Source organism: Chiloscyllium plagiosum, unplaced genomic scaffold, assembly GCF_037043375.1.
Source record: "Chiloscyllium plagiosum isolate Xiang-an unplaced genomic scaffold, Cpla_swu_hap1 HiC_scaffold_3, whole genome shotgun sequence".
Classification (NCBI taxonomy): Eukaryota; Metazoa; Chordata; class Chondrichthyes; order Orectolobiformes; family Hemiscylliidae; genus Chiloscyllium; species Chiloscyllium plagiosum.
The window spans coordinates 33711066-33738351 of NW_028270141.1; the positions used below are offsets into that span (position 1 = coordinate 33711066).

Consider the following 27286-nt stretch of genomic DNA (forward strand, 5'->3'; position numbering starts at 1 on the left):
TGAAATGAAGTAGGAAAGGTCTGTAAGGAAAATATGAGGAAAGAAATACAGCAATGTCCATCCCTGGAAAAAGAGTCAGTCGTAGTCATAAACTCATACAGCACGGAAACAGACTCTTCGGTCAAACATAATCCCAAACTAAACTAGTCCCACCTGCCTGCTCCTGGGCCGTATCCCTCCAAACCTTTCCTATTCATGCACTTATCTAAGCATCTTTTAAATGTTGCAACTGTGCCCACATCCACCACTTCATTGGGAAGTTCATTCCACACATGAACTATCATCTGTGTAACAAATTTGGTCCCCGTGTCTTTTTTAAACCTCTTTCCTTCACCTTGGAAATATGACCTCTAGCCTTGAAATCCCCATCCTCGGGAAAAGACACCTACCATTAACCCTATCTATACCTCTCATGATTTTGTAAACCTCTAAAAGGTCACCTCTCAATTCCTTTTTCAATATCATGCTCAGTTTCCTGAAAACCAGCCTCTTTCATCGTATCTTCAGTCACCAAGTTCAAATCATTCTTCCTACTCATTGACTACCCTGTGAACCCGCAATGTTCCTGCACCTTGGGTTAATATGAAATGTGCAACAGACAGGATAAATGCAAGTCTTTAACGGGAGTAACACTGCCTTTAATCATGTTAATTACATAATATTTTCCTGCACATGAACACTTCCATTTTTTGAAAAGATGTGTGCAGAATTTCTAATGAAAAGATTATTCTGTTTTCCTATTGTGGAGCCATGCTGACATGGAGTTGATGCTATCATAATAAATTATCTCAGACTCTTATGGCAGGCAGAGGAAGGAAACTCATTTCAAATATCTGAGTTTAATTTGAACAGATACTCAGAGGTGGTCCATATTGTCACCTGTCTAGAAAGTTAGCCATGTATTTTGATGCTCAGTTTAGTTTTATGTTAGCCATTCTATTAACAGTGGTTTTTATCTTCCTGGTTTGAGTGGTAAAATTCTCTGGGCTGTTTTGTCAGATATGCAGTGTGATTATATCAGTGCCATTTGCAGAAGTGTTCAAGAAAAAAAAACTATAGCCTTGTTTTTGAAAAGATAAGTGGTTGATATTCTGTGTAATATTATCTACTTTTGATAAAATCTTCAGCTCTGAATGCACTTAATATTTGTCAAATATCAGCATTGGCTCAGTCAGTGACATACTCATTTCTGAGTTAGCATGTCAAGGTTTCAAATAGTGTGTGAGAAGAGAGTTGGGACTAAATCCCATGGTGCATTTTGAAGACCAGTGTCCAGCTGATATTTATTATTTGAACAATACAAATAAATACAATTATTTTGAGATTTGTTTCTTCTTGTGGAAGCTTGTTTTGTACAAATTGGCTGCAATGTTAATCTAATTCTATTCAGGCATGGATGTACTCACCTGTTCTGTTCAACCACCATCTTACTAAATAAGCAAAGCAGACTAGAATGGCTGACTGGCCTATTTCTTGTATTCTCATATTCTTATTGCGACAGTACAATAAGATTACTTAATTGGCTGGGAAGCATCTTTGGGTCTCCTGAGGTTGTGAATGCAAGTTTATTAATTCCTTATTACTTATTTATAAGAATCACCAGCCTACAATGCAAAATAAGCCCATCTGAGGGAAGGGGAAGTGGTTTTCAAATGATCTTGCCAGGGATTTTCTGATAAATCAAAAAATGCCTCTTCCTTTAACGTAGAATGGAAATGAATTTTTTATTGAATAAAGTGCATTGAAGCATATTGAACAATGAGTTAACTTAGTTATTAAGTAAGTAAGTGATTTAAATTGCATTTATTTTCCAGCTTACTGGCTTAAAAAGTGTCAGCAGCCCCCAGTTGTTCCTTTGGCTACAATACTGACTGAGGATGAAGACTATGAAATAGGTAAGTGCAGTATCATTACTACATTTATTTCACAAATATTCATTGTTCATTAACTCATAGATATTTCACTAAGTTAGGGTTCCTAATTTGATGCCAATTGCCTAATATGCTCGCATACTTTGAAATTCTATACATTGTGGTGTGGAGTTAGATCTGTTAGACTTGTCACTGATTTTTAAGAACCAATTTCTAAAGCTAAAGATTCAAAAGATTCAAGTATTTTCTCTCAATGCGTACAATCTTTGTATCACACACTTTAACAGAAGAGAATATGACGAGCTTCCTACTTTTTGAAAAGCAGTTTTGGGGAAGTTTCAGCAAAAAAAGAGCTTGATTTGCAGAATTGGTCACTTTACATCAGATTGAATTTAAATTCAGTGAACAGGGCCAGAAGATATAGTTTGGGAAGATTTTATGCCAGACAGAATCTGGAGTGAGAGCTAATTCCACAGGATATGCAACCATTCATTGCTGATGGAAAGTTCTGAACAGAAGCAAGACAGTGCTTGCATTCATACCCCATCTTGTGCTGACATCATGAACAAAGGTCAACTGATAAGCTGATATCATCAGCCAGACCCTCCTGGCCTGTCTTCCAGATATAATGGTTTGAATTTCATGAGGCATTGGGAATGGGCTTGGAGGAAGGGATGTTGGCAAATGAAGTACAAAGGCATCCTGGCAAGATTCTTGTTTCCTTCCCACTGCCAGACCATTTTGCCAACAGCGGATCAGGTGCCAGATGGTCTGCCTGTCAAGAGTCACTTTCATGAAAAAATAAGGTGTTAATTAAGTTAATGGAAGCTATTGGAAATAAAATGTACCATATGCAGCTTTTGAATAAGTGCCAGAAAACTAGCAAAAATATTGTACAAAAGTGCAGGATCTTAAAGGGTTACCAAACACCTGCGATACAAGTTGGGATGGATGGTGACTCATAAGAATTCTTTTTTTAAAAAAGCACCAGCAAATGATAAGACATTGTGTGGACAAAATCTTGTTTTGATTGATTATCCAGTTTTTTTTTTAAGGTAGATTCAAACAGCATTTATAAATTTAAAGTGGAATAGTCATTGTAGCAATCTTTAATACTCTTCCATAAAGTATTCATTCCGACAATATATTCAGATGTGATTGTTATAATAAATATTCATAAACAGTTATAAAAAAGTAAAAAACAAAAGAACTGTGAATGCTGTAAATCAGAAAATAATTTCTAAAAACAAATTGCTGGAAAAGTTCAGCAGGTCTGGCAACATCTGTGGAGAGAAATCAGAGTTAATGTTTCAGATCAAGTGACCCTTATAAAAAAAAGTTCTTGTCTCATACTTAAGTGCACACAAGCCCACACCTTCTCTAGACTTGCTAAGTTAGGTATCAAAGTGCAGATATTGGTAAGGTTCAGAAAGTTGTTTCAGTTATCACCTAATTACAGATATACTGTACCCTGAGATAATATTGCAGGTTGAAAACTCCTAAAGTGGAGGATAACTCATTACAGTGTCCAGTCTATAGCTGGTGAAGCTAACTGAGTTCCTTCCACAAGCTGAGATTTCTCTTTTTTTGAAGTTGGAAGCTGACAGGACATTTGACAGAGTAGGTTTACATTGCCAGTGGCATAAAGATGGTAAAATTATTAAAAACTATTGTCACTCAAGTGCACGCTTCTTCTACTCGAGACTTATTGGTGTTTAATTCTTCATTACTTAACACTAGTAAACTGTGTGGATGAATATTCCACGTACAATTGGTGGCAGCGTATCTACCCCCAAAAAAATCCTAGCTGAACAGGTAAAAGCTGCAGGTGTTTCTTTAAATAGGACCCGACCATGATAAGATGTTTTCAGCCTTGGTTCAATAGTAGCTTTCTCACCTCGGAGTCAACCAATGGTGGATTCAAACTTCACACTAGATACTCAAGAACGTAGTTCAGACAGAGACTTCAATTCAAGCTGCAGTAATGTTATGGAGGCCAAGCAATTGAGTGAATTTAAGTCAGACATAGATAGGTTCTCGATAAGTAGGTGAATCAAGGGCTGTGGCAAAAGCAAAAGAATGGGGTTGAGATATATATCAGTCATAATTAAATGGTGGAGCAGACTCAATGGGCTGAATGGCCTAATTGTACACTAATTTCTTATGGTCTAATGGGGTGCTACACTGTTGGAAGTGTCAGCTTTTGAGATGCAATGTCCAGCCAAAGTCCCCTTTCCCATCTTGAGCAGGTGTATAAGACCAAATAGTGCTATTCAAAGAGGAGCATTTATACCGATACCAGCATCCAAAAATAAAATGATCTGATTGGTCATTTAATTGTTTTTGTAGGAACTTGCTGATGACAAATTAACTGTAAGGTTTCCTATATTGCAGCAATGACTATATTGCAAAAGTACTTGATTGGCTATGAGGTGTCTTCAAGTTGAGAAAAGTTCTCTGTAAAAGTGTATGCTGTTTTTTTATTAGGTGATATTGTCAGATACCAGTGTCCCCCTGGGTACACACTTGTTGGCAATGAGCTCATGACTTGCAGGCTATCAACACGATTGCAGTTTGAAGGGACACTTCCATCTTGTGAAGGTAAGGAATTATACGTGGAGATGTGACTTCTTTATAAGATGAACTACAACCTGCTCAACATGCAGAATGGACACATACATCAGTATGATAGGGAAAATCCATAACATGGCCAGACCAGAATCCCCTCCCCTATGGCAGGTGATGGAGTTTAGGGTTAGGTCTCATTCATCAGGTAGGAGTTTGGGGACGCAGCTACCTTCTTGCCTCAATTCTGCTTAATTTTGTAGTAAAAAGCCAATGGATGGTCCTCCCACCCTGCCACCAATTGAGGCCCTTAAGTGGTCAATTAATTCCCACTAAATGGCCTCCTTCTGTTGCCATTACAATTGATCCATTGGTGGATGGGTGTCTCGTTATACAGGAGGCATTGATAAACAAACCCAAATGTGTTTGCTTTTGGACTCCCAGGAATGTCCCTTGTTAAATGCCTGATTGAAGTTCCTGACATTGGTAAAGAGGTTACCTACTATTGACTACTTCAGTATCCTCACTGCCAATTCCATTCCATCTTCCATCCAAGCCCCTTGCGCTCCTGCCCCGCCCCGCCCCGCCCCACCCCGCCCCACCCCGCCCCCGCCCAGCCCAGCCCCCGCCCAGCCCAGCCCAGCCCAGCCCAAATCCCGTCTCTCAACTATGGCCTGGGATGCAACAACATTCCTCAGCCTTGGGGTGGGTGTCCTGGGAATAGCACTGCCATTTAATATGTTGCTAGCCTTTCTCCAGAAACTGAAATGGGCAGAACTTAAGCCTTGGGGTCCTTGTTCCCAGCAAGGACCTGTTGCTGGCCTATTCAGTGCCTGATTGAGAAACAATGTATTGCGCCTTAAAGAGGTGCAACACAAGGTGCTTGTTGGTTTTCCAGTCAGTTGCAAAGGCCATATTGGAAGTATTAATACATAGCAAAGCTGCAATTGTTAACACTTTCATAGAAAGAACTTGCAAATAGTGAGCATATTAGGTTAAAGAGGGAAATGTGAAAGTGACAGGCCAAAGTTCCAAGTAAAACTGAGGCCATCTTTTTGAATGTAAGCCTTTTTAAAGAGCCTTAGAGTACTATGGTGAGATACTGATGTTTCAGTTGTATAGCACATGGGTCACAACCCATCTAGTGCCCTATATTTTCTTTCAGGATCAGGAGTCTTTGGAACTTTCTCCCTGAAGGAATGGTGTGAGCAGAGTCATTCAATATTTTTAAGTTAAAAGTAGATGGGTTCTTGATGAAGGAATGAGTCAAATGTTGTTTGGAGTAGGTGGTAATATGGAGCTGATGCCATGATCAGACTTGCCATGATCATGTCAATTAGATTCATTTCCATACAGTGTGGAAACAGGCCATTTAGCCCAACAAGTACACACCGACTGAAGAGTAACCCATCCAGACCCACTTGTGTCTGACAAATGCATGGGTTGTGACCCATGCGCTATACAACTGAAACATTAGCATGGCCAATTCACCTGAACTGCACATCTTTGGATTGTGAATGGAAACTGGAGCACCCGGAGGAAACCCACGCAGACACGGGGAGAATGTGCAAACTCCACATGGACAGTCATCCGAGGCTGGAATTGAAATCAGGTCCCTGGCGCTGTGAGGCCTCAATGCTAACCACTAATTGGTGGAGCAGGTTTGAGAGGCTAAAAGGCCTACTTCTGCTCTAGGTTTATATGTGTGGATTTGACTTTGGACGCGCCAGTGAAAAGTGTACGGCGCAGAAACACCAGAGGGGTGCAAAATTATGAGGGGGCATAGACAGGGTGAAAGGAGAAAGTGAGGACTGCAGATGCTGGAGAGTCAAAAAACATGGCTATGGAAAAGCACAGCAGATCGGCGGGCATCTGAGGAGCAGGAGCATCAATGTTTCAGACATAAGCCCTTTATCAGGAATGTGATGGACAGGGTAGACAAATGAAAACCTTTTCCTTGGTGGAACGCTCAATGATGGGGTCATAGAAGATAAGGTTATCGAGGAGATGTAAGATTTTTTTTTAACCCAGAGGGCTGTGTAATCTGGAACTCACTGACTGTAAAGGTGGTCAAGGCAGAAATCCTCATAATTTTTAAGAAGTGTTTCGATGTACACTTGTGATGCCAAGGCATATCGGGCTATCAGCCAAGTTTTGGAAATGGAATTAGATGGTCACATGACCTTTTTTCTGTGCTGCATCTTCTATGAATCTATGACTTTTTAGTAAGAGACAAAGAAAAAGTATTCTTTAGTGGTGGCTTTTTGCACAAGACAGGCATAACTTTAACATTTGATCTGAGCTATTTAGGAAATACTTTCTCGACATTAAAAAATAGTTCAGGCCCTTTTGATCCTCAATAGCAAGAATTGTATGCAAAATTAAGTGAAACTTTTAGAATATCATTCCTGAAAGAAGTGAAACTCAGTTACAGGTAAAAACTATGGATGTGACTACCTGATATATTTTTTTGCTCTCCAGAGATCTAGTAATAATCAGATCTCCACTTGTATTTCAGCACAGTGTCCTGTAAATGAAATTCGCAGAGCCTCTGCAGGAGTCATATTAAGCCCAAGATTTCCAGAAAATTATCCGAATTTCCAAACGTGTTCCTGGACAATTCGAGTAGAACACCGGTACAATATTACTATTTTCGTGGAGATGTTTCAAAGTGAAAAACAGTTCGATGAGCTGAGTATATTCGATGGTAAGAATTGCTGTAAGAATTAAGCAATATTTATCAACTGTTATTTGAATGAAATGTAATTTTTTGTTCAGTGTAGTTTTCAATGAGCTATGACTTGATGGCCCAAAGGTCAGGCTTTGGAGGTTGTGGCCAAGAAATTCAATGCAGCTGTGCTCATTTTAACTTGGAAAATGGAGGCAAAGGAATTGGGTTTCGACACGGTACAGTTTTTGAGCTTTGAGTAGGAGCCATTATTTCAAACTCTGCACCTAAACCTGGTATTAGGCTCTATACAAATGCCATTAAGGGGCAGAATGTCTGCTCATTGGCCACTAAACAAAATTGGTTTTCCCCAAAATTTAAACGCATGTAAACTCACTTGTAGTCCTATGTGGCTCCCAAAAAGTTAGCTTTTGTAAAATGGACTTAGTACAACATGGCCCAGCAATTCTTCAGACACCACTCTGACTCAGAAAACTCTTGCTGGTCTCCAATCTTACCCCTTCCAATTGCCACCCTCCATTTCTGACCACTCTATGGCTATTGCTCTCAAACCTGACGCCTCATTGAGGATCACTGGGAGTGGCCCAAACACTCAGCCTGTGATCAGCCCTTACGTGCCTCCAGGTATCGAGTTGACACCTAACCAGATGCCTTGTATGCGAGTTGTTTGTTCCAAAATCATGGGGTCTTGGGGCCGATGACAAATCATTTCCTGTGTCGCGTTCATGGCAGCAGGCTAATATGAACCAATTTAAAGGCCACACAATGCCAAGGAAATCATTTTGGTTAGGGTTCTCAGACTGTCTGTTCAGTAGATATACTTGTTGTTCTGTTCATGTCAAGGATGAAGCATTGCTCCATCGAAAGGCACCCATTTTGTGGGAGAAAGGAGGATCCCAACTGCTTGCAGATCATGTGTTAACTGATCACTGCATAACATTGAAGAGATTCACTGCTAAGAATGTGGGTAGGCTGTATTCAGTTTTGAGACAGCTCCATCAAGGCAGGAAAGGAGAAACCATTGAGATTGAAGACATGTTGTTGGTCAGCCCTCCTCCTGTTGTTGGTTAGCAAATCATTCAAAAAATGAAAATGCACGTTTCTTTTTGTTTTTTCATGTCTCGAATGTTTCTTAACAAGATGTAAGGAAACTGAATAGTTTTATAGAGTCAGATAATTTATCTTTGAAACAAAGACAGAGAATCTTGGAAACACCCTGAATGTCTAACAACGTCCGTGGAGGATGAAGCAGAGTTAATGTTTCGTATAATGACCTTGTGTCAGAAGATGACCAGAACTTGTGAAAAGTGTACAAATGTAGTTAACATGCATTGCCATTAGGAAATGGCATCAAGAATGTTACCTTTTAATTAGCCTCGCAGAAACTTTGAAATGAGAACTTAGTAAAATTTTCAGAATCTTTAGAATTTCTGTGCTGAGGACCAAATGTTGACTGAGTGTTCAATGATGAGTTTGTTTTATACTTAATAGGGCCCACTGGTCAAAATCGACTGCTGGTTGCTCTAAGTGGAAATCACACTGGACAAAGAAATTTTACAAGTACAGGAAGACACCTGTATCTACGCTGGTCAACAGATCATGCAACAAGCAAAAGTGGATTCAAAATCCGGTATACAGGTACAGGAATTCTAATTTTTTGTCTAACATTAAATTTTTAGATTTCAAAATCCCATAGATGTGTTTATAGCTCAGTATCAATTGTGATTATATTTTTAAAAAAAACTAAAAATTGTCTACTGTATGCATGTAAACTGTTTTGCTCCACATGTACAATGTGGGGATGTTATAAAATTGAAATTATCTTTTTGTTCAAGTGCATTTTTTTCTCTCTCTCGCTCCTCCAAATGAGTTGCAGTTTCTGTGGTTTGCATTTTCAACCAAGTGCAGTACACTCAAATTCAATACTCTCCCGCCTAAACGTGTGAACATACAACACACTTTCTGACAAAATCGTAAAATGAACCCAGAATCCAACCAGATTTCTTCATTTCCCAAACTTGGGACACTGAGGTTAATTTTTGAGATCAACCCAATTTTGAACATAAGAGCAATGAACAAGAGTCAGCCACTAGGTCCTTGAAGAATGTCCCAGCATTCAGTAAGATCATGGCTGATCTGATTAATTGTAACCTCAGCTGCACATTCTTGCCAATCCCCAATAGTCTTTCATTCCCTTGGTCGTCAAGAATCTATCTATCACTGTCTTAGAAATATTGAAAGACTCTGCATCCACTGCCTTTTGAAGGAGGGAATTCCAAAAACATACAACCTTTTGTAAAAAAAAATTGTTACCTCATCTCTGTTTTAATTATTTGACTCCTTATTATTAAACTGTGACCCCCAGTTCTAGATTCTCCCACAAGAGGAATCATCCTTTCAAAACTCACCTGGTCAAGTTCCCTTAGGATCTTGCATGTTTTAAGTAATTCACCTCTGGCTCTTCTAAATTCCACAGGATAAAGATGTAGTTTAGATTAGAGTGGTGCTGGAAAAGCACAGCAGGTTAGGCAGCATCCAAGGAGCAGGAAAGTCGATGTTTCGGGCAAAAGCCCTTCATCAGATTTGCCCTTCATCAGAAAATATTCCTGATGAAGGGCTTTTGCCCAAATGTCGATTTTCCTGCTCCTTGGATGCTGCCTGACCTGCTGTGCTTTTCCAGCACCACTCTGATCTAAACTCTGGTTTCTAGCATCTGCAGTCCTCACTTTTGCCTAGGATAAAGATGTAGCCTGCCTAGCAATGCCTCATGAGGCAATCCACTCATTCCAAGTATGAGTCGAGGAAACCTTCCCTAATCTGCTTCCAACTGGGCGGCACGGTGGCACAGTGGTTAGCACTGCTGCCTCACAGCGCCTGAGACCCGGGTTCAATTCCTGCCTCAGGCGACTGACTGTGTGGAGTTTGCACGTTCTCCCTGTGTCTGCGTGGGTTTCCTCCGGGTGCTCCGGTTTCCTCCCACAGTCCAAAGATGTGCAGATCAGGTGAATTGGCCATGCTAAATTGCCCGTAGTGTTAGGTAAGGGGTAAATGTAGGGGCATGGGTGGGTTGCGCTTCGGCGGGTCGGTGTGGACTTGTTGGGCCGAAGGGCCTGTTTCCACGCTGTAATCTAATCTAAAAAAACATATTAACATCCTTCAGTATGATGACTCCAGATGCAGTCTCACTAATGTCCTGTATAACTGAAGCAAAGCCTCGCTACTATTGTATTCAATCCTCTCTCAATAAAACATAAAGCAGTGAAAGGGAAATTGTGTCAAACTAATTTAATCAATTTTTTGAGGAAATCTCAACCAGAGTAGGTAGAGGGAATCTGTAGATGTATTGTATTTGGATTTCAAGAAGGTTTTCAATAAGATATCTCACCAAAGCTTAATCATAAGATAAGAGGCCATAATATTGGGGGTAGAATATTGGTGTTGTTAAAGAATTGTCTCATGGGCAGGAACAGCAAGTGGAGATAACAGGTTCTTTCAACTTGTAATCAGTGGGGTTTCACATCAATCAGTGCTGGGACCACAACTCTTTGTGGCAAATATATGAATGACTTGGAGGAAGGAAGTGACTGTATTGTGGCCAAATTTATAGCTGTCACAAAAATAGGTGGAAAAGCAAGTTGCAAGAGGGATACAAATATTTTACAGAGAGATGTCAATAGGTTAAGTAAGTGGGCAAATGTTTGGAAAATGAAGTATGAAGTGAAAAAATGTGAAGTTGTGTGATATGGAAGGGAGAACAAAAGACCAGAGTATTACTTAACAGGAGAAAACTGCAGAAAGCAGCAAAACAAGGGGACTTTGGGGGTATTTGTGCACAAAACACAGAAAGCTAGCATATAGGTGCAGCAGGTAATCAGGATTAACAGAATGTTGGCCTCTCTTTCAAGGGGATTGGAGTATAAGAATAGGGAGGTCTTACTGTAACTGTATAAAGTGCTGGTGAGACCACATCCAGAATATTATGAACATCTTTGATTTTCTTATTTAAGAAAATATATTATTTCATTGAAAGCAGTTCAGAGAAGGTTCACTTGGATGATCCCTGATATGGAAGGATTGTTATCCGAACAAATGCTAAATAGGTTGGATTCGACTCACTGGAATTTAGAAGAATAAGAGATGGTCTCTTTCATTCTTACAGAGTAAATGCTTAGAGGATGTTTCTGCTCACGGGAGAGTGTAGGACTAGAGCACATTGTCTCAGAATAAATAGGACGTCAATTTAAGACTGAGCTGAGAAGAATTTCTTCTCCCAGAGGGTTTTAGGCCTTTGGAACTCCCTGTCACAGAAATCCTCCCTGGGGACAGAGGCCTTGTATATATTTAAGGTTGATATAGATAGATTCTTAATCGGTTGAGGAATTAGGGGTTACAGAGAAAAGGCAGGAAAGTGGACATGTGGAATGTTGGATCAGCCATGGTCCTATTGAATGCTGAAGCAGACCCGAAGGGCTACTCCTGTTCTGATTTTTTTAAATGATCTTATAACATACTATTGGCTTTCCTGAACTTTGCTGATCTAGATCATCAGTTTCATACTTGTTTGAAATATTAAGGGCTAAACAGTCTCGCAATCCATGTTGTGAAAATTTGAGAGCCTCAGGGCAGAGTATCCAGTTCAAATGGAACACCAATTTGGGAGGTACATAGAACCTGACTTATATGGTAGGTACTTACCAGTTTGATCATTGCCTTGGGTTACTAGATTACTAGTCCCCAGATCATTACCCTGGGAGTCTAAATTACTAGCCCTGAGATCATTACCCTGGGATTTTCGATCACTAGTCCCCAGATCATTACCCTGTGATTTGAGATTACTAGTCCCCAGATCATTATCCTAGGGCTCAGGATTACTAGTTCCCAAACCATTACCCTAGTTTTCTAGATTACTAGTCCCCAGATCATTACTTTGGGATTCTAGATTACTCACCACCAGATCATTACGTTAGGATCCAAGATTACTCATCCCCAGATCATTATGCTGGGAGTCTAGATTAATAGCCCCCAGATCATTACCCTGGGATGTTAGGTTACTAGTCCAATGGCATTACCGCTGTTGGCCCCTGCTCATTGTATTTATTACTTCAAATTCTTCCTCTTTAACCAGAATATCTTCATTGTCCCTCACCTTTGTGAAGACAAAGACAAAATAATCATCAAGAGCCCATCCTTTTCTACATTCTGCATTTCACACATAAATTGCATCAGTTACCATGTACATTTTGTCAAGTCCTACCCTTTCCTTAGTTATCCTCTTGCTCTTAATGCCCTGATAAAACATCTTTGATTCATCTTGATATTGCCTGGCAATATTTTCTTATAACCTCCCTTTTCTTTACTAATTTCCTCTTTTACTTAATTCCTACAGTTTCAGTACTCCTCTAAGCTTTTCACAATAATAACAATTTTGGATTGTTGCAAGCTTTGTTTTTCTACTTGCTTTACATTTTCTGCTTCTGGATAACCATGATCCTATCGATGTGTCAGTGCCATCCGGTTACTTTGTGGTGACATTCCTACCAAAGTCGATCATGATCTCTGGCTTCGCACCCTCCCCATCAAAGTTGTCTGAACTTTTGCGATTCTCTTTGATCCTGGCACCAGGATGTTTTAACTATCTTATGGGATATTGCCCAACGCATTTTCAGAATTTCAAGTCCGCAAACAATTGTTACTGCTGATATCTTTAGCAATATCTTAATTTCTTCTTTTCTAATAAAGAGAACAAATTTCTTCCTAACCTTGTGAAAAGTTTGCATCTATAAGTAGGCCAGTTGCATTATCTTTTTATCTTTCAAGACATTTGGAAAGTGTACATATTTCATCAAAATCCCTGTTTCCTTTCCTTTGCATCTCCATTAATTATATTCAGTAACTGGAAATCTCATGGACTGGGATATTGTAGAGGTGATAGCGGTCTCAACTGCCAGCTGATGAGCTAATGAAACCACCACTTCATCCTTTTCTTCCATTGTCCTAGAATCAGAAAGCCATAGAATCATACATCATGGAAACAGGGCCTTAAGTCCAGCTCTTCCATGCCAGCCAGGTTTCCGAACTGTACTAGTCCCATTTGCCTGCATTTGGCCCATATCCCTCTAAACCTTTTCTGTCCATGTATCTGTCCAAATCTTTCTTAAATGTAGTAATTGTACCCATCTCTACCACTTCCTCTGGCAGCTCATTCTACATATACACCACCTTCTATGTGAAAAGGTTGCCCCTCACGTCCCTTTTAAATCTATTGCCTCTCACCCCTAAACCTATGCCCTCTTTCTTTGGACTCTCCTACCCTCGGGAAAAGACCTTGGCTATTCAGCCTATCTGTACTCATGATTTTATAAATCTCTGTAAGGTCATCCCTCAGCCTCCTACACCATAGAGGAGCAAATTCCCAACCTGTCTAGCTACCCAGCCTCTCTTAACTCAAACCCTCCAGTTTTGGTAACATCATGGTAAATTTTGTTTGCAATTCTTTCAGTTTAATAACATCCTTCTTATAGCAGGGTGACCAGAATTGTATACAGTACTCCAAATATGGCCTCATCAATGTTTTGAACATCTGTAACATGACTTACCAACTCCTGTACTCAGTGCTTTGACTAATGAAGGTAAGCATGCCAAATGCCGCCTTCACCACCCGGTCTACTTGTGATGCCACTTTCAAGGAACTCTGTACCTGCATCCCTTGGTTTATCTGTTCGACGACACTTCCCAGAGGTCTACCATGTTTAGTCGTACCCTGGTTTGTCTTACCAAAATGCAACACCTCACATTTATCTGAATTAAACTCCATCTGCCATTCCTCAGCCCATCATCCCAGTTGATCAAGATTCCATTGTACTCTTAGATAACCTTATTCAATTTTGGTGTCCTTACAGTACACCGCTGGTCACAGGCCTCCAGACTGAGCAAGGACTCTCTAACACCACCCTCTGTCTTGTATCGTCAAACCAGTTTTGTGTCCAGCTGGATCCCATGTGATCCAACCTTACTAATCAGATCCATGTGGAACCTTGTCAAAAGCCTTGCTAAGGTAACTGGTCCTCGGTAGACTTTCCTCTGGGATCAAGGACGCACACACCTAAGCTTTCAACTTGTGAGGGCCTGGGTGCTTGTAGGAGAGGGTTTTGGGGAGATGAAGAGCAAGGGAATTCATAAGGGCTGAATGTGGCCTTCAACATGTCTTCCTTCCTTCGTTCAGGCACTGGAGTCGGAGACCATGAGAAGCCACACAGCAGTTTGTTTATCATGCTACCAGCAAGAAATGTTTCCTATCCAACAGTCAGTTAAAACCAGCAGTAAAGGGACAAGGTCCTTAAATAGACATTAATTTCCTACTGAACAGCCTCACTTAATAATAGGGCAGGAAGATGATCAATAGGTCTTTTCCCAGCCTTGGACTTAATCACATGGAGGTGGAGAGGTGGCTGGATCACCATCTGATAAATCCTGACATTTAAATGGGTTCACATCTCCTCACACGCCATGAGGATGAGTGCAGAATTCTGTCCACATTGTAACCTTAGAAGAGATGCAGAAGATATGTATTTTCTCAGATGTGTCTACTGTTTTCTATTGTTTTCTTCTTACTGGTAGAGGTATATCTGGAATATAATGAGCTGTTTCCTAGTTTCAACTCTGAACTAACATTTTCCTCAGTGATTATGTTTCTCAGGCAACCAGAATCCATCCCTACTTTATTGGCATGTCTTCAATCTACATTGCATTCATTACATCTTTTATTGACACTAAAGTTCAACTAATTCTCCCATTCACTCTTTCACAAAACATGTTTTTTATGGTTCCGAGCTTCTATAAATTATACTCATGACAGATTTCTGAATTGGTGAAGTTTTACTTTCTCTTGTTTGTTAATGTTATCAACCCCATGGAGAATCTGGTAAATTAAATACTGAATGAATCCCAAATGAAGAAATGTCACTTTCTGTAACTTTAAGTTCAGTACAAATCATAATAATGCAAATGAGCTATGAATTAATGGTCAGGCAGAACTTCAAATGAAAAGATCACATTAAACTTAAACTGTTTTTGCAATAAAGTTATTTCTTATACAACCACAAGCATTCTTCTTCAACATGTATACCATTAAGTAGCAATAAAGTTCCACAATATGCTTCTTTTTATTCAGGCAGGATATGTGAGGAGTCCTATTGAATAACTTTCACCTCTGATTTTTGTCAATCCGACTATCATCAGTAAGGTACAATGTTTACATACCCTTTCTCCCTCGTAGTCCTGATGATGTGGTTTTCCAGAGATCTTTTGAACTGACCATCCAGTAATGCCCCAGTTTTTGGTTTGGCCATTTCTGGTGAAAAACCCAACTCTTCGTTTGGAATCTGTGAACTTTTCTCATAGCCCTCTAGATTTTCGGCCTTTTTACCTCACTTCCACTTTTCTTTGTGTCTCCCAGCAAAATGGCATTAATTTGGAACTCCCTGACTGTTGGCTATACTTCTATGTCAAAGGTTGCCACAACATGTGGACCAGTCTTTCTTATTGTCCAAGAAAATTACTTTGATCACTTTATAATTAATAGAAACTCTTCTAAGACCTCATCTAATGTCTTAAAAACCAATTACAAATTCCGCACCATTTTAAAGAAATTGTCTTTCCATGCTGATTCATAGATTTAATTTTCTTTTTCCAGAATCCTTATATTTGACTCTTGCTTTGAGGCTTTCTGACTTTCAATTGATTAATTCCTAATTTTTTGAATGTGAATTTTAGTTCAGCTTCTACCCATCTTGCTAGAATTGACTGCAGTTCATTCAGAACACATTCTCTATTTCGAACATATTTTGCAGCTGTACTGTGCAGCTACTTTGAAATGTAACCTTCAATAATTTACATTTTTAGCTTGGCAGCTACATCCCGAAGTTTGCTCACTCTACACCTCTTATGATCTCTGTGATTGAGATTACTGATCCACTGTCTACTGGAGATGATATTGAACAAAATGAAGGAGGGCTTTCCACCCATGAAGTGTCAAATTGACCTGCACCATTAGCACAAAATAGGCTCATTGCAAATTGATTTATTTTCACTGTGCCCAGCCTTTTTTTCTGCTGAAGTTCACAGAATGAGAGTTCAAACTCTTTTTGGACACATATTTCCCAGTTTCATGTTGCTTTGAAATTTAAAATCTCAGCAATATTTTTGAAATCAATGAGAAATAAAAAGTGGTGCAGTGCATTACAGGTTGCTGATCTTCCATTTTGTTGCTCCATGATGTAGTCTAATTGAACTCACTTCAGCATTTCATTTATTTGTAGCTATGCATCTCTGCACTATTTTAATCATCACTGTCTCTAGTGCTGCTGGTCAAGTTTTCCTATTACCCCTTGCTGCTATAGTAAGGAACTGTTTTCATTCTCATAATAGTAAATACATTTATTACAGTTCAATCCTTCTTCATTCACTTCTGTCAGACAATTATAAGCAATGGCAAACCAGGACTTTATTCTTATTCAGCCTGGACAGAAAACATTTTTAAAATTGCAATATCGAAGCAAACAGTTGAGCCTTTGTAGGTGTTTATCCTCCAATGAGCATCAGTCCTAATCATAAGTGTAATTTATTTTCCCATTTCCTCTAATTCCATATCTCATCAACGATCTATCTAACTTCTTCCCCTGATCAATATTCTAAGCATCTTATTGTTGGTACCAAAATTGTAAGCATGATATGCTGCCGTATGATTTCTTAGCAGTTTTCTTTCTCATTGGTGGTGATTTGTCACTGCCTTCAAATGCAAGTCAGGTTCCATGTCACCTTCAGCCAGAATAAGAAGTGAACCTGTGCTGTTGCTATCCTGTTCTGAAGTAGAGGCTGGACATTCAGCTAAATGGTATGATTTGGGCAATTCTGCAATAAGTTTGCAAGGCCCTCTGGACAGATTGATGGCTGTTTAAATATCCACATGTTGCCCTTTCGCAATATCATTCATTGCCATCACATTGGTTTTTGCACAGACACTGACAACGTCCAGGTCTACCTCATCACCCTATCACACAGCTCCTCTGCGGTTATTAAATTATCCAACTGATTATCCAGCCTGCAATATTAGATGAGCAGCAATTTCTTACAGTTAAAAATTGGAAGGTCCGAAACTATTGTTTTTGGTCCCGGCTAAAATTATCTTTCCTCGCTCCTGATTCCATCCTTCTCGTTGTCAACAGTCTGAGATTATGTCAGTCTGTTCGCAACAGTTAGGAAAAGCAGCAGCCTGCTGTACAGCCAGGAGCTGCAAGAAAGAGGAGAGCAGCAGCAAAACTGAGCTCACAGACAACAACATCTGTTTATAAAGAGCATGAGGAGATTTGCAGCTACCTTACCTTCTCAGAAGAACTGTGCTTCCAGAAACAGAGTATGAGGCAAATATCTGTAACCTCTCAGTTAGAGACCTGCTCCTTGCTGGACTGGGTGGTCACTCAATACCAGTGAAAGTGACCTGTGTATGGCGGGGTGCAATGGGAAAGCGGGCAGCAAAGTGAGGAGAGAAGAGGAGGCTGTTGGGAGAGGGAAGAAGAAGCAGGCAGCACTGGGGGGGAAGTGGAAGCTGGCAGTTGCAGTGTAAGGAAGCTGCAGGTGGAAAGGGATGGGTGAAGGAGGCTGCAAAGGAATGAGAAAACAATTTTAAACCTGCCCAAGGTAATACACAGCTAATGGGGAGCCAGAGAATCTTTTATCACTGAGATAATGAAATCTGTAAAAAACGACGTGGAATCCCTAGCTTAAGAGGGAATGTGTCCAGGTGCCCATTTTGGGAGATAAATTACAGAGGAATTGAGATGAGAGATGCATTTACTAGGATACTGCCTGCCTGCTTTACATGCTCCAGCTTTGTGCAAATGTGATAGAAGTTCATTAGCTGTGATTTCACCGAATCTGTGAAAGGTGTGTTTTGGGAAATCTTTTTTTTGTGTGAAGATGTATGTGTCCGTTATATTGAGCTTGTTTCTAAGTTATGCATATTGTCTTGAACTGACTTTGATTTATCAGAAATGCAAATTTTCCCCATGTGTTGTAGCTTTCAGTGTAATGGGAGTTGATAATTATTGAGGATACCAATGATTTCTTGCAATTCTGCTTCAGCATCAGTCCAAATACTTTATATACCAGCTATTACAGAAAATGTTGTCAGTATGTAACTGCATCATCTAGTAAATGAGTTAGTGATATAAAAAGATAATCCCCCCCAAAAAAATCAAAATGTACCACATGGAAAAATCTCAAGAGTCCAAACCAAAGAGCGTTGACTGATTCTGAGACTTGACCTTGCTTGACTTAATCTCCTAACTCTTCCAAATTCTATTTTTGAATTGTCCCTCTAAATATTCCAGTTGAGAAGGTGTCCACATGATGACTGTGGGTGTATGTTCAGTGCTGAGTCTGGATAATCTTTTTTAATAAGGTGTCTGCATTAAAATATGTGAGACCGACCTGCTGAATCTCCTCTTTAGTTTATCACCCACATTCACGTCCACACCCGAGCACGTCCCTGAGTTGGTGAGAATGGTCTCACAAGATCTTAATGCACTAATCTAGCCAATTGCTGAGATAAGATAATGCAAGTGTGCTCTCGGTTTTGAGTGGTTATCCACATTCAGGTTGATGTGACCTTCTTCCCTTCTATATGCAATGACTTGGTGTTATCTGTGGCTATAATAATGATTTTCTCTTTTAATCTAATGATATTGAGTCAACATTAGAATAAAGTACTGAAGAGGACACTTTTTGTGCTGAACAAGACAGAGTAAACTTTTATTGATCACTGCCTCACAGAATGCTGATACTGCACTCAGTTCACCAGCCTAATAGAGCAATAGTTGCAAAGCTTATTACCGTGTTGCAATTTCAAGTATCCCCCACTCCCAGACACTGAGATGAGAACATTGAAATGCTGGGAAAATGCAGCAGGTCTGTGGACAGCATTAATGTTTCAGGGTCATTGATCATTTTATCAGAATCCTCAGAGATTGCTTAAATTTCTTTTCCATGGGTTTTAATTCTCTGAAGAAGCTGGACATCTTGATTTCATCACCGACCCCCATCCATGTGAAGATCATTCTGACAATGTGCTTGCTATCAGCCACAGTCTTCAGATAGAAGAAAGAAATCTGGGTGAATGTCTTGCATGCCATAGCACTCTGACACTGGAGTATATTAATGAGAACTGCACACAAGTGCCAATAAACTGGAGAAAGACTTGTTTTGAGCTGGAACAAACAGTGAAATCACTTTTTTTTCTGGCAGAGAGGGCAATGTACTTCACTCGAATATCTTTAGAAATGTTATGGATTGTATAATATTCTATAGCCTTGCAAATGAGTCTATCTATTCAGCATGCTGTTGCTAACTTAAATGTGTGATACAAATACAGTGTGACCTGTGATTGACTCAGATATTGGGGTGGAACTGTAGCTAAGTGGTTAATACTGCTGCCTAACAGCACCAGGGAACTGGGTTCAATTCCAACCTCAGGTGACTATGTGGAGTTTGCACATTCTGCCCTTGTCTGCACGGGTTTTCTTGTGGGTGCTCTGTTTTCCTCCCACAGTCCAAAGATGTGCGGGGGACACCCACACCCAACCAACCTTACTGCCCTGTGGCCGAACTCCCCTACCACTCCGCCAAGGATATGCAGGTCCTGGGCCTCCTACATTGTCATTCCCTGACCACCTAAAGTCTGGAGGAAAAACGTCTCATCTTCTACCTTGGGACCCACAAACCCCACGACATCAATGTGGATTTCACCAGTTTCCTCACTTCCCCTCCCTACCTTATCCGTGTTCCAACCTTCCAACTCAGCCCTCATGACCTGTCCTACCTGTCCATCTTCCTTCCCACCTATCTGCTCCACCCTCCTCTCAGAGCGAGCACCATCACCCCCACCTCCATCTACCTAATGCACTCTCAGCTACCTTCTCCCCAGCCCCACCCCTCCCATTCATGTGTCCACCCACTTGGCTCACAGCCCCATTCCTGATGAAGGGCTTTTGCCCGAAACGTCGATTCTCCTGCTTTTTTGGATGCTGCCTCACCTGCTGTGCTTTTCCAGCACCACACCCTCGACTCTAATCTTCAGCATCTGCAGTCCTCACTTTCGTAAAGCTGTGTAGGTTAGGTGGATTGGCCATGCTAAATTTCCCACAGTGTCCAGGGATGTGTAAGTTAGGTGGATTAGCCATGGGAAATAGAGGGATAGGGTAAGAGGAGAGTCTAGATGGGAGCTATTGGGATAGTTGGGGTGGTCGTGATTGTCCAAATGGCCTGCTTCCACACTATAGGGATTCGTTGATTCAATGATTGCTTTTACCAAGCAATGCTCCAGTATTGAATCATTTGAATTGTAAATCTAGAATTGTATGATTTACAATGTATCATGCAAGGTTTCCTCTTTCAAAACTGTAAAGAATCTAGTTTTTTTTTGGTGCCAATTATAAAGAGATTTCACGTTGGGTTTTGCATGGACTTGTGTTGGATTTTTTTCATTTTCGGTTTAATAGATGTTGGCATGCTCCCCATTTTTTCATTTGATTGTTTTCAAAGTGGGATGTGAGTTAAATTTGAGGTGGGGTATAACAGCATTAGATAAGAACCTGGATTGAGGTGAAGCTTATTACAACAACATCTGCTGACATTTCTGTAGTGCCTTCAACGCAAAAAATGTTCCCAAGGCAGTTCACAGTAACACGGTAAAACAAAGTATATTAGGCCCTAAGACTTGGTCAAAGACATGTGTGTTACTACAGTGAAATTCACAACTAATCTTGGAGGAACTGTTGGGCGAAGTTCACAGCACAGAATCAGATAAGTTAATCGTTGTTTTAAGTGTGGCCTACAGAGAATATGCAGTAGTGAGTAGAATGGGTTTTTTCTTGATTATATGTTTTTGGAGATATGTCTCTTGATTAAACTTAAAATATAAGCCATAACTATTAATTTAACCTGGGGCAGTGTTTTGTAGAGGAATAGAACGGTGTTAATTTCTGTAGATTGTGAAGGAGCAAAAATGGCCTTTAATAGATTCATTTGTATTTCTAGTCAGATGTGGGAGCTTAAAGAGAGTTTAAGGGTTACTGCAGATTATATTTGCCATAAATGCTGTTGGTTGTGAATCTTATCAGATGGAATGGATCAGTTGGAGAAGCAGTTAGAAGCGATGTGGAATCTGCAACAGCAACAGTATGTGATGGATGACAGTTACAGCGACCATAATTCTATTCGTTTTAATATAGTGATGGAAAAGGATAGACCAGATCTAAAAGTTGAAGTTCTAAATTGGAGAAAGGCCAATTTTGACAGTATTAGGCAAGAACTTTCGAAAACTGATTGGAGGCAGATGTTCGCAGGTAAAGGGATAGCTGGAAAATGGGAAGCCTTCAGAAATGAGATAACAAGAATCCAGAGAAAGTATATACCTGTCAGGGTGAAAGGGAAGTCTGGTAGATATAGGGAATGCTAGATGACTAAAGAAATTGAGGGTTTGGTTAAGAAAAAGAAGGAAACATATGTCAGGTATAGACAGGATAGATCGAGTGAATCCTGAGAAGAGTATAAAGAAAGTAGGAGTATACTTAAGAGGGAAATCAGGAGGGCAAAACGGGGACATGAGATAGCTTTGGCAAATAGGATTAAGGAGAATCCAAAGGGTTTTTGCAAATATATTAAGGACAAAAGGGTAACTAGGGAAAGAATAGGGCCTCTTAAAGATCAACAAGGTGGCCTTTGTGTGGAGCCACAGAATGGGGGAGATACTAAATGAATATTTTGCATCAGTATTTACTGTGGAAAAGAATATGGGAGATATAGACTGGAGGGAAATAAATGGTGACATCTTGCAAAATGTCCAGATTACAGAGGAGGAAGTGCTGGATGTCTTGAAATGGTTAAAGGTGGATAAATCCCCAGGACCTGATCAGGTGTACCTGAGAACTCTGTGGGAAGCTAAAGGAGTGATTGCTTGCCCTCTTGCTGAGATATTTGCATCATCGATAGTCATAGGTGAGGTGCCGGAAGACTGGAAGTTGGCAAACGTGGTGCCACTATTTAAAAAGGGTAAAGACAAGCCAGGGAACTATAGACCAGTGAGCCTGACCTCAGTGGTGGGGAAGTTGTTGGAGGGAATCCTGAGGGACAGGATGTACATGTATTTGGAAAGGCAAGGATTGATTCGGGATAGTCAACATGGCTTTGTGCGTGGGAAATCATGTCTCACAAACTTGATTGAGTTTTTTGAAGAAGTAACAAAGAGGCATGGAAATTTATTCAGTTCAAAACTATTGTCTATTGTCTATTGATTGATGAGGGCAGAGCAGTAGATGTGATCTATATGGACTTCAGTAAGGCGTTCGACAAGGTTCCCCATGGGAGACTGATTAGTAAGTTAGATCCCATGGCATACAGGGAGAACGAGCCATTTGGATACAGAACTAGCTCAAAGGTAGAAGACAGAGGGTGGTGGTGGAGGGTTGTTTTTCAGACTGGAGGCCTGTGTCCACAAGGATCGGTGCTGGGCCCTCTACTTTTTTTCATTTACATAAATGATTTGGATGCGAGCATAAGAGGTACAGTTAGTAAGTTTGCAGATGACACCAAAATTGGAGATGTAGTGGACAGCGAAGAGGATTACCTCAGATTACAACAGGATCTGGACCAGATGGGCCGATGGGCTGAGAAGTGGCAGATGGAGTTTAATTCAGATAAATGCAAAGTGCTGCATTTTGGGAAAGCAAATCTTAGCCGGACTTATACACTTAATGGTAAAGTCCTAGGGAGTGTGGCTGAACAAAGAGACCTTGGAGTGCAGGTTCATAGCTCCTTGAAAGTGGAGTCGCAGGTAGATAGGATAGTGAAGAAGGCATTTGGTATAGTTTCCTTTATTGGTCAGAGTATTGAGTATAGGAGTTCGGAGGTCATGTTATGGCTGTACAGGACATTGGCTAGGCCACTGTTGGAATATTGTGTGCAATTTTGGTCTGCTTCCTATTGGAAAGATGTTGTGAAACTTGAAAGGGTTCAGAAAAGATTTACAAGGATGTTGCCAGGGTTGGAGGATCTGAGCTACAGGGAGATGCTGAACAGGCTGGAGCTGTTTTCCCTGGAGCGTCGGAAGCTGAGGGGTGACCTTATAGAGGTTTCCAAAATTATGAAGGGCATGGATAAGATAAATAGACAAAATCTTTTCCCTGGGGATGGGGAGTCCAGAACTAAAGGGCATAGGTTTGAGATTAGAGGGGAAAGATATAAAAGAGACCTAAGGGGCAACTTTTTCATGCAGAGGGTGGTATGAGTATGGAATGAGCTGACAGAGGATGTGGTGGAGGCTGGTACAATTGCAACATTTAAGAGGCATTTGGATGGCTTTATGAATAGGAAGGGTTTGGAGGGATATGGGCCGGGTGCTGGCAGGTGGGACTAGATTGGGTTGGGATATCTGATCTGTATGGACAGGTTGGACCGAAGGGTCTTTTTCCATGCTGTACATCTCTAAGACTCTATGACTCTAAGAAGTGAGGTTGGGAGGCAGAGTGGTGTAGAGGAGCTCAGGGATGACACTGGAATGGATTTTGTTTTGAGTTAAGACAATGGCAGCAGAACTTTGGTTGACCTTATCTTCAGAGAATATAGAATGGGTGAGAGCTGCAGCAAGGAGTGCATTGAAGTAGTCAAGGTATGAGTTAACAAAGGCACAAATGAGAGTTTAAGCAGCAGAGGAACTCAGACAAGGCAGTGTTACGGAGGTTGGTGAGAAGCAGTCTCCAAGGTGCCATGAATATGTCGTGGAAAGATTAAGCCAGGGTCATGTGACACCTACATAGCAAACAGCTCAGGTTGGTCTCAGACTTTTGCAGAGACAGGGACAGAATCAGTAGCTACGCTGCAGTCACATAGTACAATTGGTAGTTGTCTGTTTTACATGTAATACTGAATTCATCAGTATTGTGCCCAAAGGGACTTTGGGTTACAGAATCTGTGTTACACTCATGCTATCCTTAGTTATTGCTTTATCCTGGGAGGATGAGTTCAGTGAAATTGCCCAGGACATAGAACCATACAATCTTGGAGAACAATATGCCACTTGACCCATCAAGTGTATTCCGCTGTTTGGAAAACAAAGGTTTGTCTCACTCCCCAGCTCTTTCCCAATAGCCTTGCAGCTTTGTCCCTTTGATCCAACCTGATTGCAAGTTCTAACCAAATCATTTTCCACCTCCAGTTCAGGGACTATACTAACTTGTAACATCAATTATTTTGAATAATTCACCCAATCCTGCCTCTGCATCTTTTGCCAATTGTCTGTATCAAGAACCCAGTCAAGTGTGTGTGCAAACTACACCTCCCATGGATATCATCATGGGTTGTAGCTTATTATAAGAAAAGTGAGCATTTCCTGAAATTCCTGAATCAGGAAGCATTGATTGAACTGTAGTAACCCATACTGATCAGAAACGCTTGGATGTTATGATATGGATCCATATTTAATCTTCACATTAGCCAGTTTTGCATTTGAGTGAGATAACTAAGTATTTGGTGAGCTGACATTAACCACTCTTCCTGGATAGATGTACTCAAGAGCATATTACATTTATCCAACAGCTAGAAGGTAAATCCTTTTCATTCGGATCACAAAGTGGGTCGGGTGGGGGAGTGGGCATGGATCAGTAGCAAGGGCAAAGGGTTGACTTTCATCAGTCATCTCTTTTCCCTATTCCATGTCCCTGATTAGCCCCAGATTATGGCAAGTGATGGCACTCATTCTGCAATCTGGCAAGCAAGTCATCCCTGTTTCCCATTTATCTCACCTGCAGGAAGGCCAGGTTATGATGCCAGTGGCAATTCTAAAGGACCTCTTAAGTACATAATTAGTGGTGAGTCAAGAAGATACCCATTGGCCTTCTCACCCAGCACTGAATTGCTGAGGTGGTGGTAACAGGATAAGAATCACCAACCCGTCCAAAGGCTTACCCTTCTTGCCCCTCCAAACAAGGTAAAATTGCACCGACCATTTAGAGTTGGAGACTCGGTACTAGCCTCCATGTCCCATTCCTGACTCCCGATTTTAAAAATTCAATCCATTTGGTTTTAAAATGGAAAATATCAGCAGACCAAATGAGAACCCTTTTGTGAATGTGAGCAAAACCGAAAGGGGATGATTTGAAACCAAGTCTGACAGACTGTCAGGTGTGTTCAGCATACTTTTATTGAACGTGTTAAGGTTTGTGTGTAGTATATTTTTCGATGTAGATTATGATTTAATTGCAGTCTCAGTTTTCATGCAAGAAATTGTGCTGTGTAATTCTCAGTTGTCAGCTGAGTGTAAAAACATTTTCTTAAAGAAGTTCCAAGTCAAGCTTTATTAATAGTTCCTACGCATTTCACATAGAATGACCCATAGAAGTTCTGATTATCACTGAAACAGCTTTGACTGACAATATTTCACTTTGCAATAACCCACTGAGCTGCTGCTGATTTGTTTGCTATGGTGTTGAGGCTGGCCTTTCACAACTACACTCACTGGAGTGAGATAACCAGGCAAAACCCATTTAGCTCCAGTGGAGCATTATAGGCCAAGGCACAGCCCTTTCCCATCACCTTTGCTGTCATATTTCAGGAGTTAAAAGTCCCGAATACACTGTAGCAGTGACAGAGAAAAGATAAACATATAAGATAAATGCAAGGCTGCTTTGGAAGATGGGTATGGCAGCATGCCAAGTGGGTGACAGTGTTAAGGTGCCAGTGGGTAGAGAACTTAGTGAGAGAGAGAGTGAGTTAAGGTGCCACTAGGTAGGGAGCCTGGTGGGTGAGAAAGTTAAAGTCTTAGTGGTTAAGGAGCCTGGTGGGTGAGGGAGTTAAGGTGCTCGATGGTATGGAGCCTCGTGTGGGAGAGAGTTAAGGTACCAGTGGGTAGGGAGCCTTGGGAGTGAGGATTAAGGTCCCAGTGTATAAGAAGCCATGACATGACAATCAGAAGAGGTAGGTATCAGCTACTACAGGGTCAGGTGGGACCAGGTGGGGCTGGTTGGGTCCAGCAGATTGGAGGGGAGGGTGCTGGTGGTGGTGATGGATTCATTTCATCAGGTGTGGTTCTCAGGGGTTTGGAAGAATTCCGGAGTTAGTAAATATAGTTTTTTTGGTGGGGATGATGTTAGTGGTGGAGTCATCAGTTTAACTTTTATGCAAGTGTTAGACTGGGTTTTAAATTTTCTAACATTTCCTACGTAACTAAAAGCTTTTGTGAACTGGAACCCTTTAAATTCTCCAACTTTATGAAATCCAGGCCAACATCTTCATTCTTTCACAGTGTTCAACATTTGTTTAACATCATCACGTGTTGCAGTTTTTCACAGAGTTTATAATGCTTTATCATGAGTTATCCTTTTTCACATTGGCCCATCTGTCTTCATTTCACTGTGATTTATAATTCTTCATAACAAAACATAGCACAGTAATCATCTAAAAGGATTAAAGTGTTCCAAGGAACTTACACTAGTGGAAAAGAGACTTTGTAGGTGCTTTTACATTGATATGGTGTGCTGCTGCCTCATCTTCAACTCATGATAGAGCTATTACTCAACCAATCATATTATTACAGGGTAGTTGTCAGTTCATTCAGGAGAGGGCTGAGAAAACCTTTATTAGTATTAGCCAGAGTCCATGATAAATGCAGCTGATACATCTGTCATACATGATGTCTCGTTCGGTGTGAGTGGTTACAGCTCTTCCACGATGAGGATAGTTCTTCACATTGGCCCCTAACTTTACTAGCTCAGAGCATTCTCATGACTCATATGAGCAAGCAAAGAAAATAAGGCAAAAATCAATCATTTCTCATGATACAAAGCTTAGTATCAAAATAGCCAAAAGTTTTCAGAATAACAGCTCATTTGAAAGAAAAGAAACTCAGTGCATGTTACAAGTGCTCATTCCAAAGTCTTCCAGGACAATCTGATGAGTGAAATTTAAGTACATAGCAACAAAAAAAAAGCGCTTACTGATTGGTTTCTTCCAGACCAAAAGCGCGAGGGATTCTCTTTTTGTTATTCTGTTGAGCAGATTGTTTCTGATCAGGTGGTTCCTGATATGTTTGCGTGTTGGAATCTATCGCAGTCAG

At 40.6% G+C, this 27286-nt stretch overlaps 1 protein-coding gene across 4 annotated transcripts in view; it reads left to right on the forward strand.

Annotated features, from left to right (window-relative positions):
* The window catches only part of LOC122548600 (CUB and sushi domain-containing protein 1-like), a 2407075-nt gene that overhangs the window by 2176127 nt on the left and 203662 nt on the right, over positions 1-27286 (forward strand). For all 4 annotated transcript variants that reach the window (XM_087978377.1, XM_087978362.1, XM_087978369.1 and 1 more), the window contains exons 45-48: positions 1815-1895; positions 4359-4472; positions 6955-7143; positions 8617-8763. In XM_087978377.1, the coding sequence (XP_087834503.1) occupies positions 1815-1895; positions 4359-4472; positions 6955-7143; positions 8617-8763 (531 nt within the window). The remainder of the gene's footprint in view (positions 1-1814; positions 1896-4358; positions 4473-6954; positions 7144-8616; positions 8764-27286) is intronic.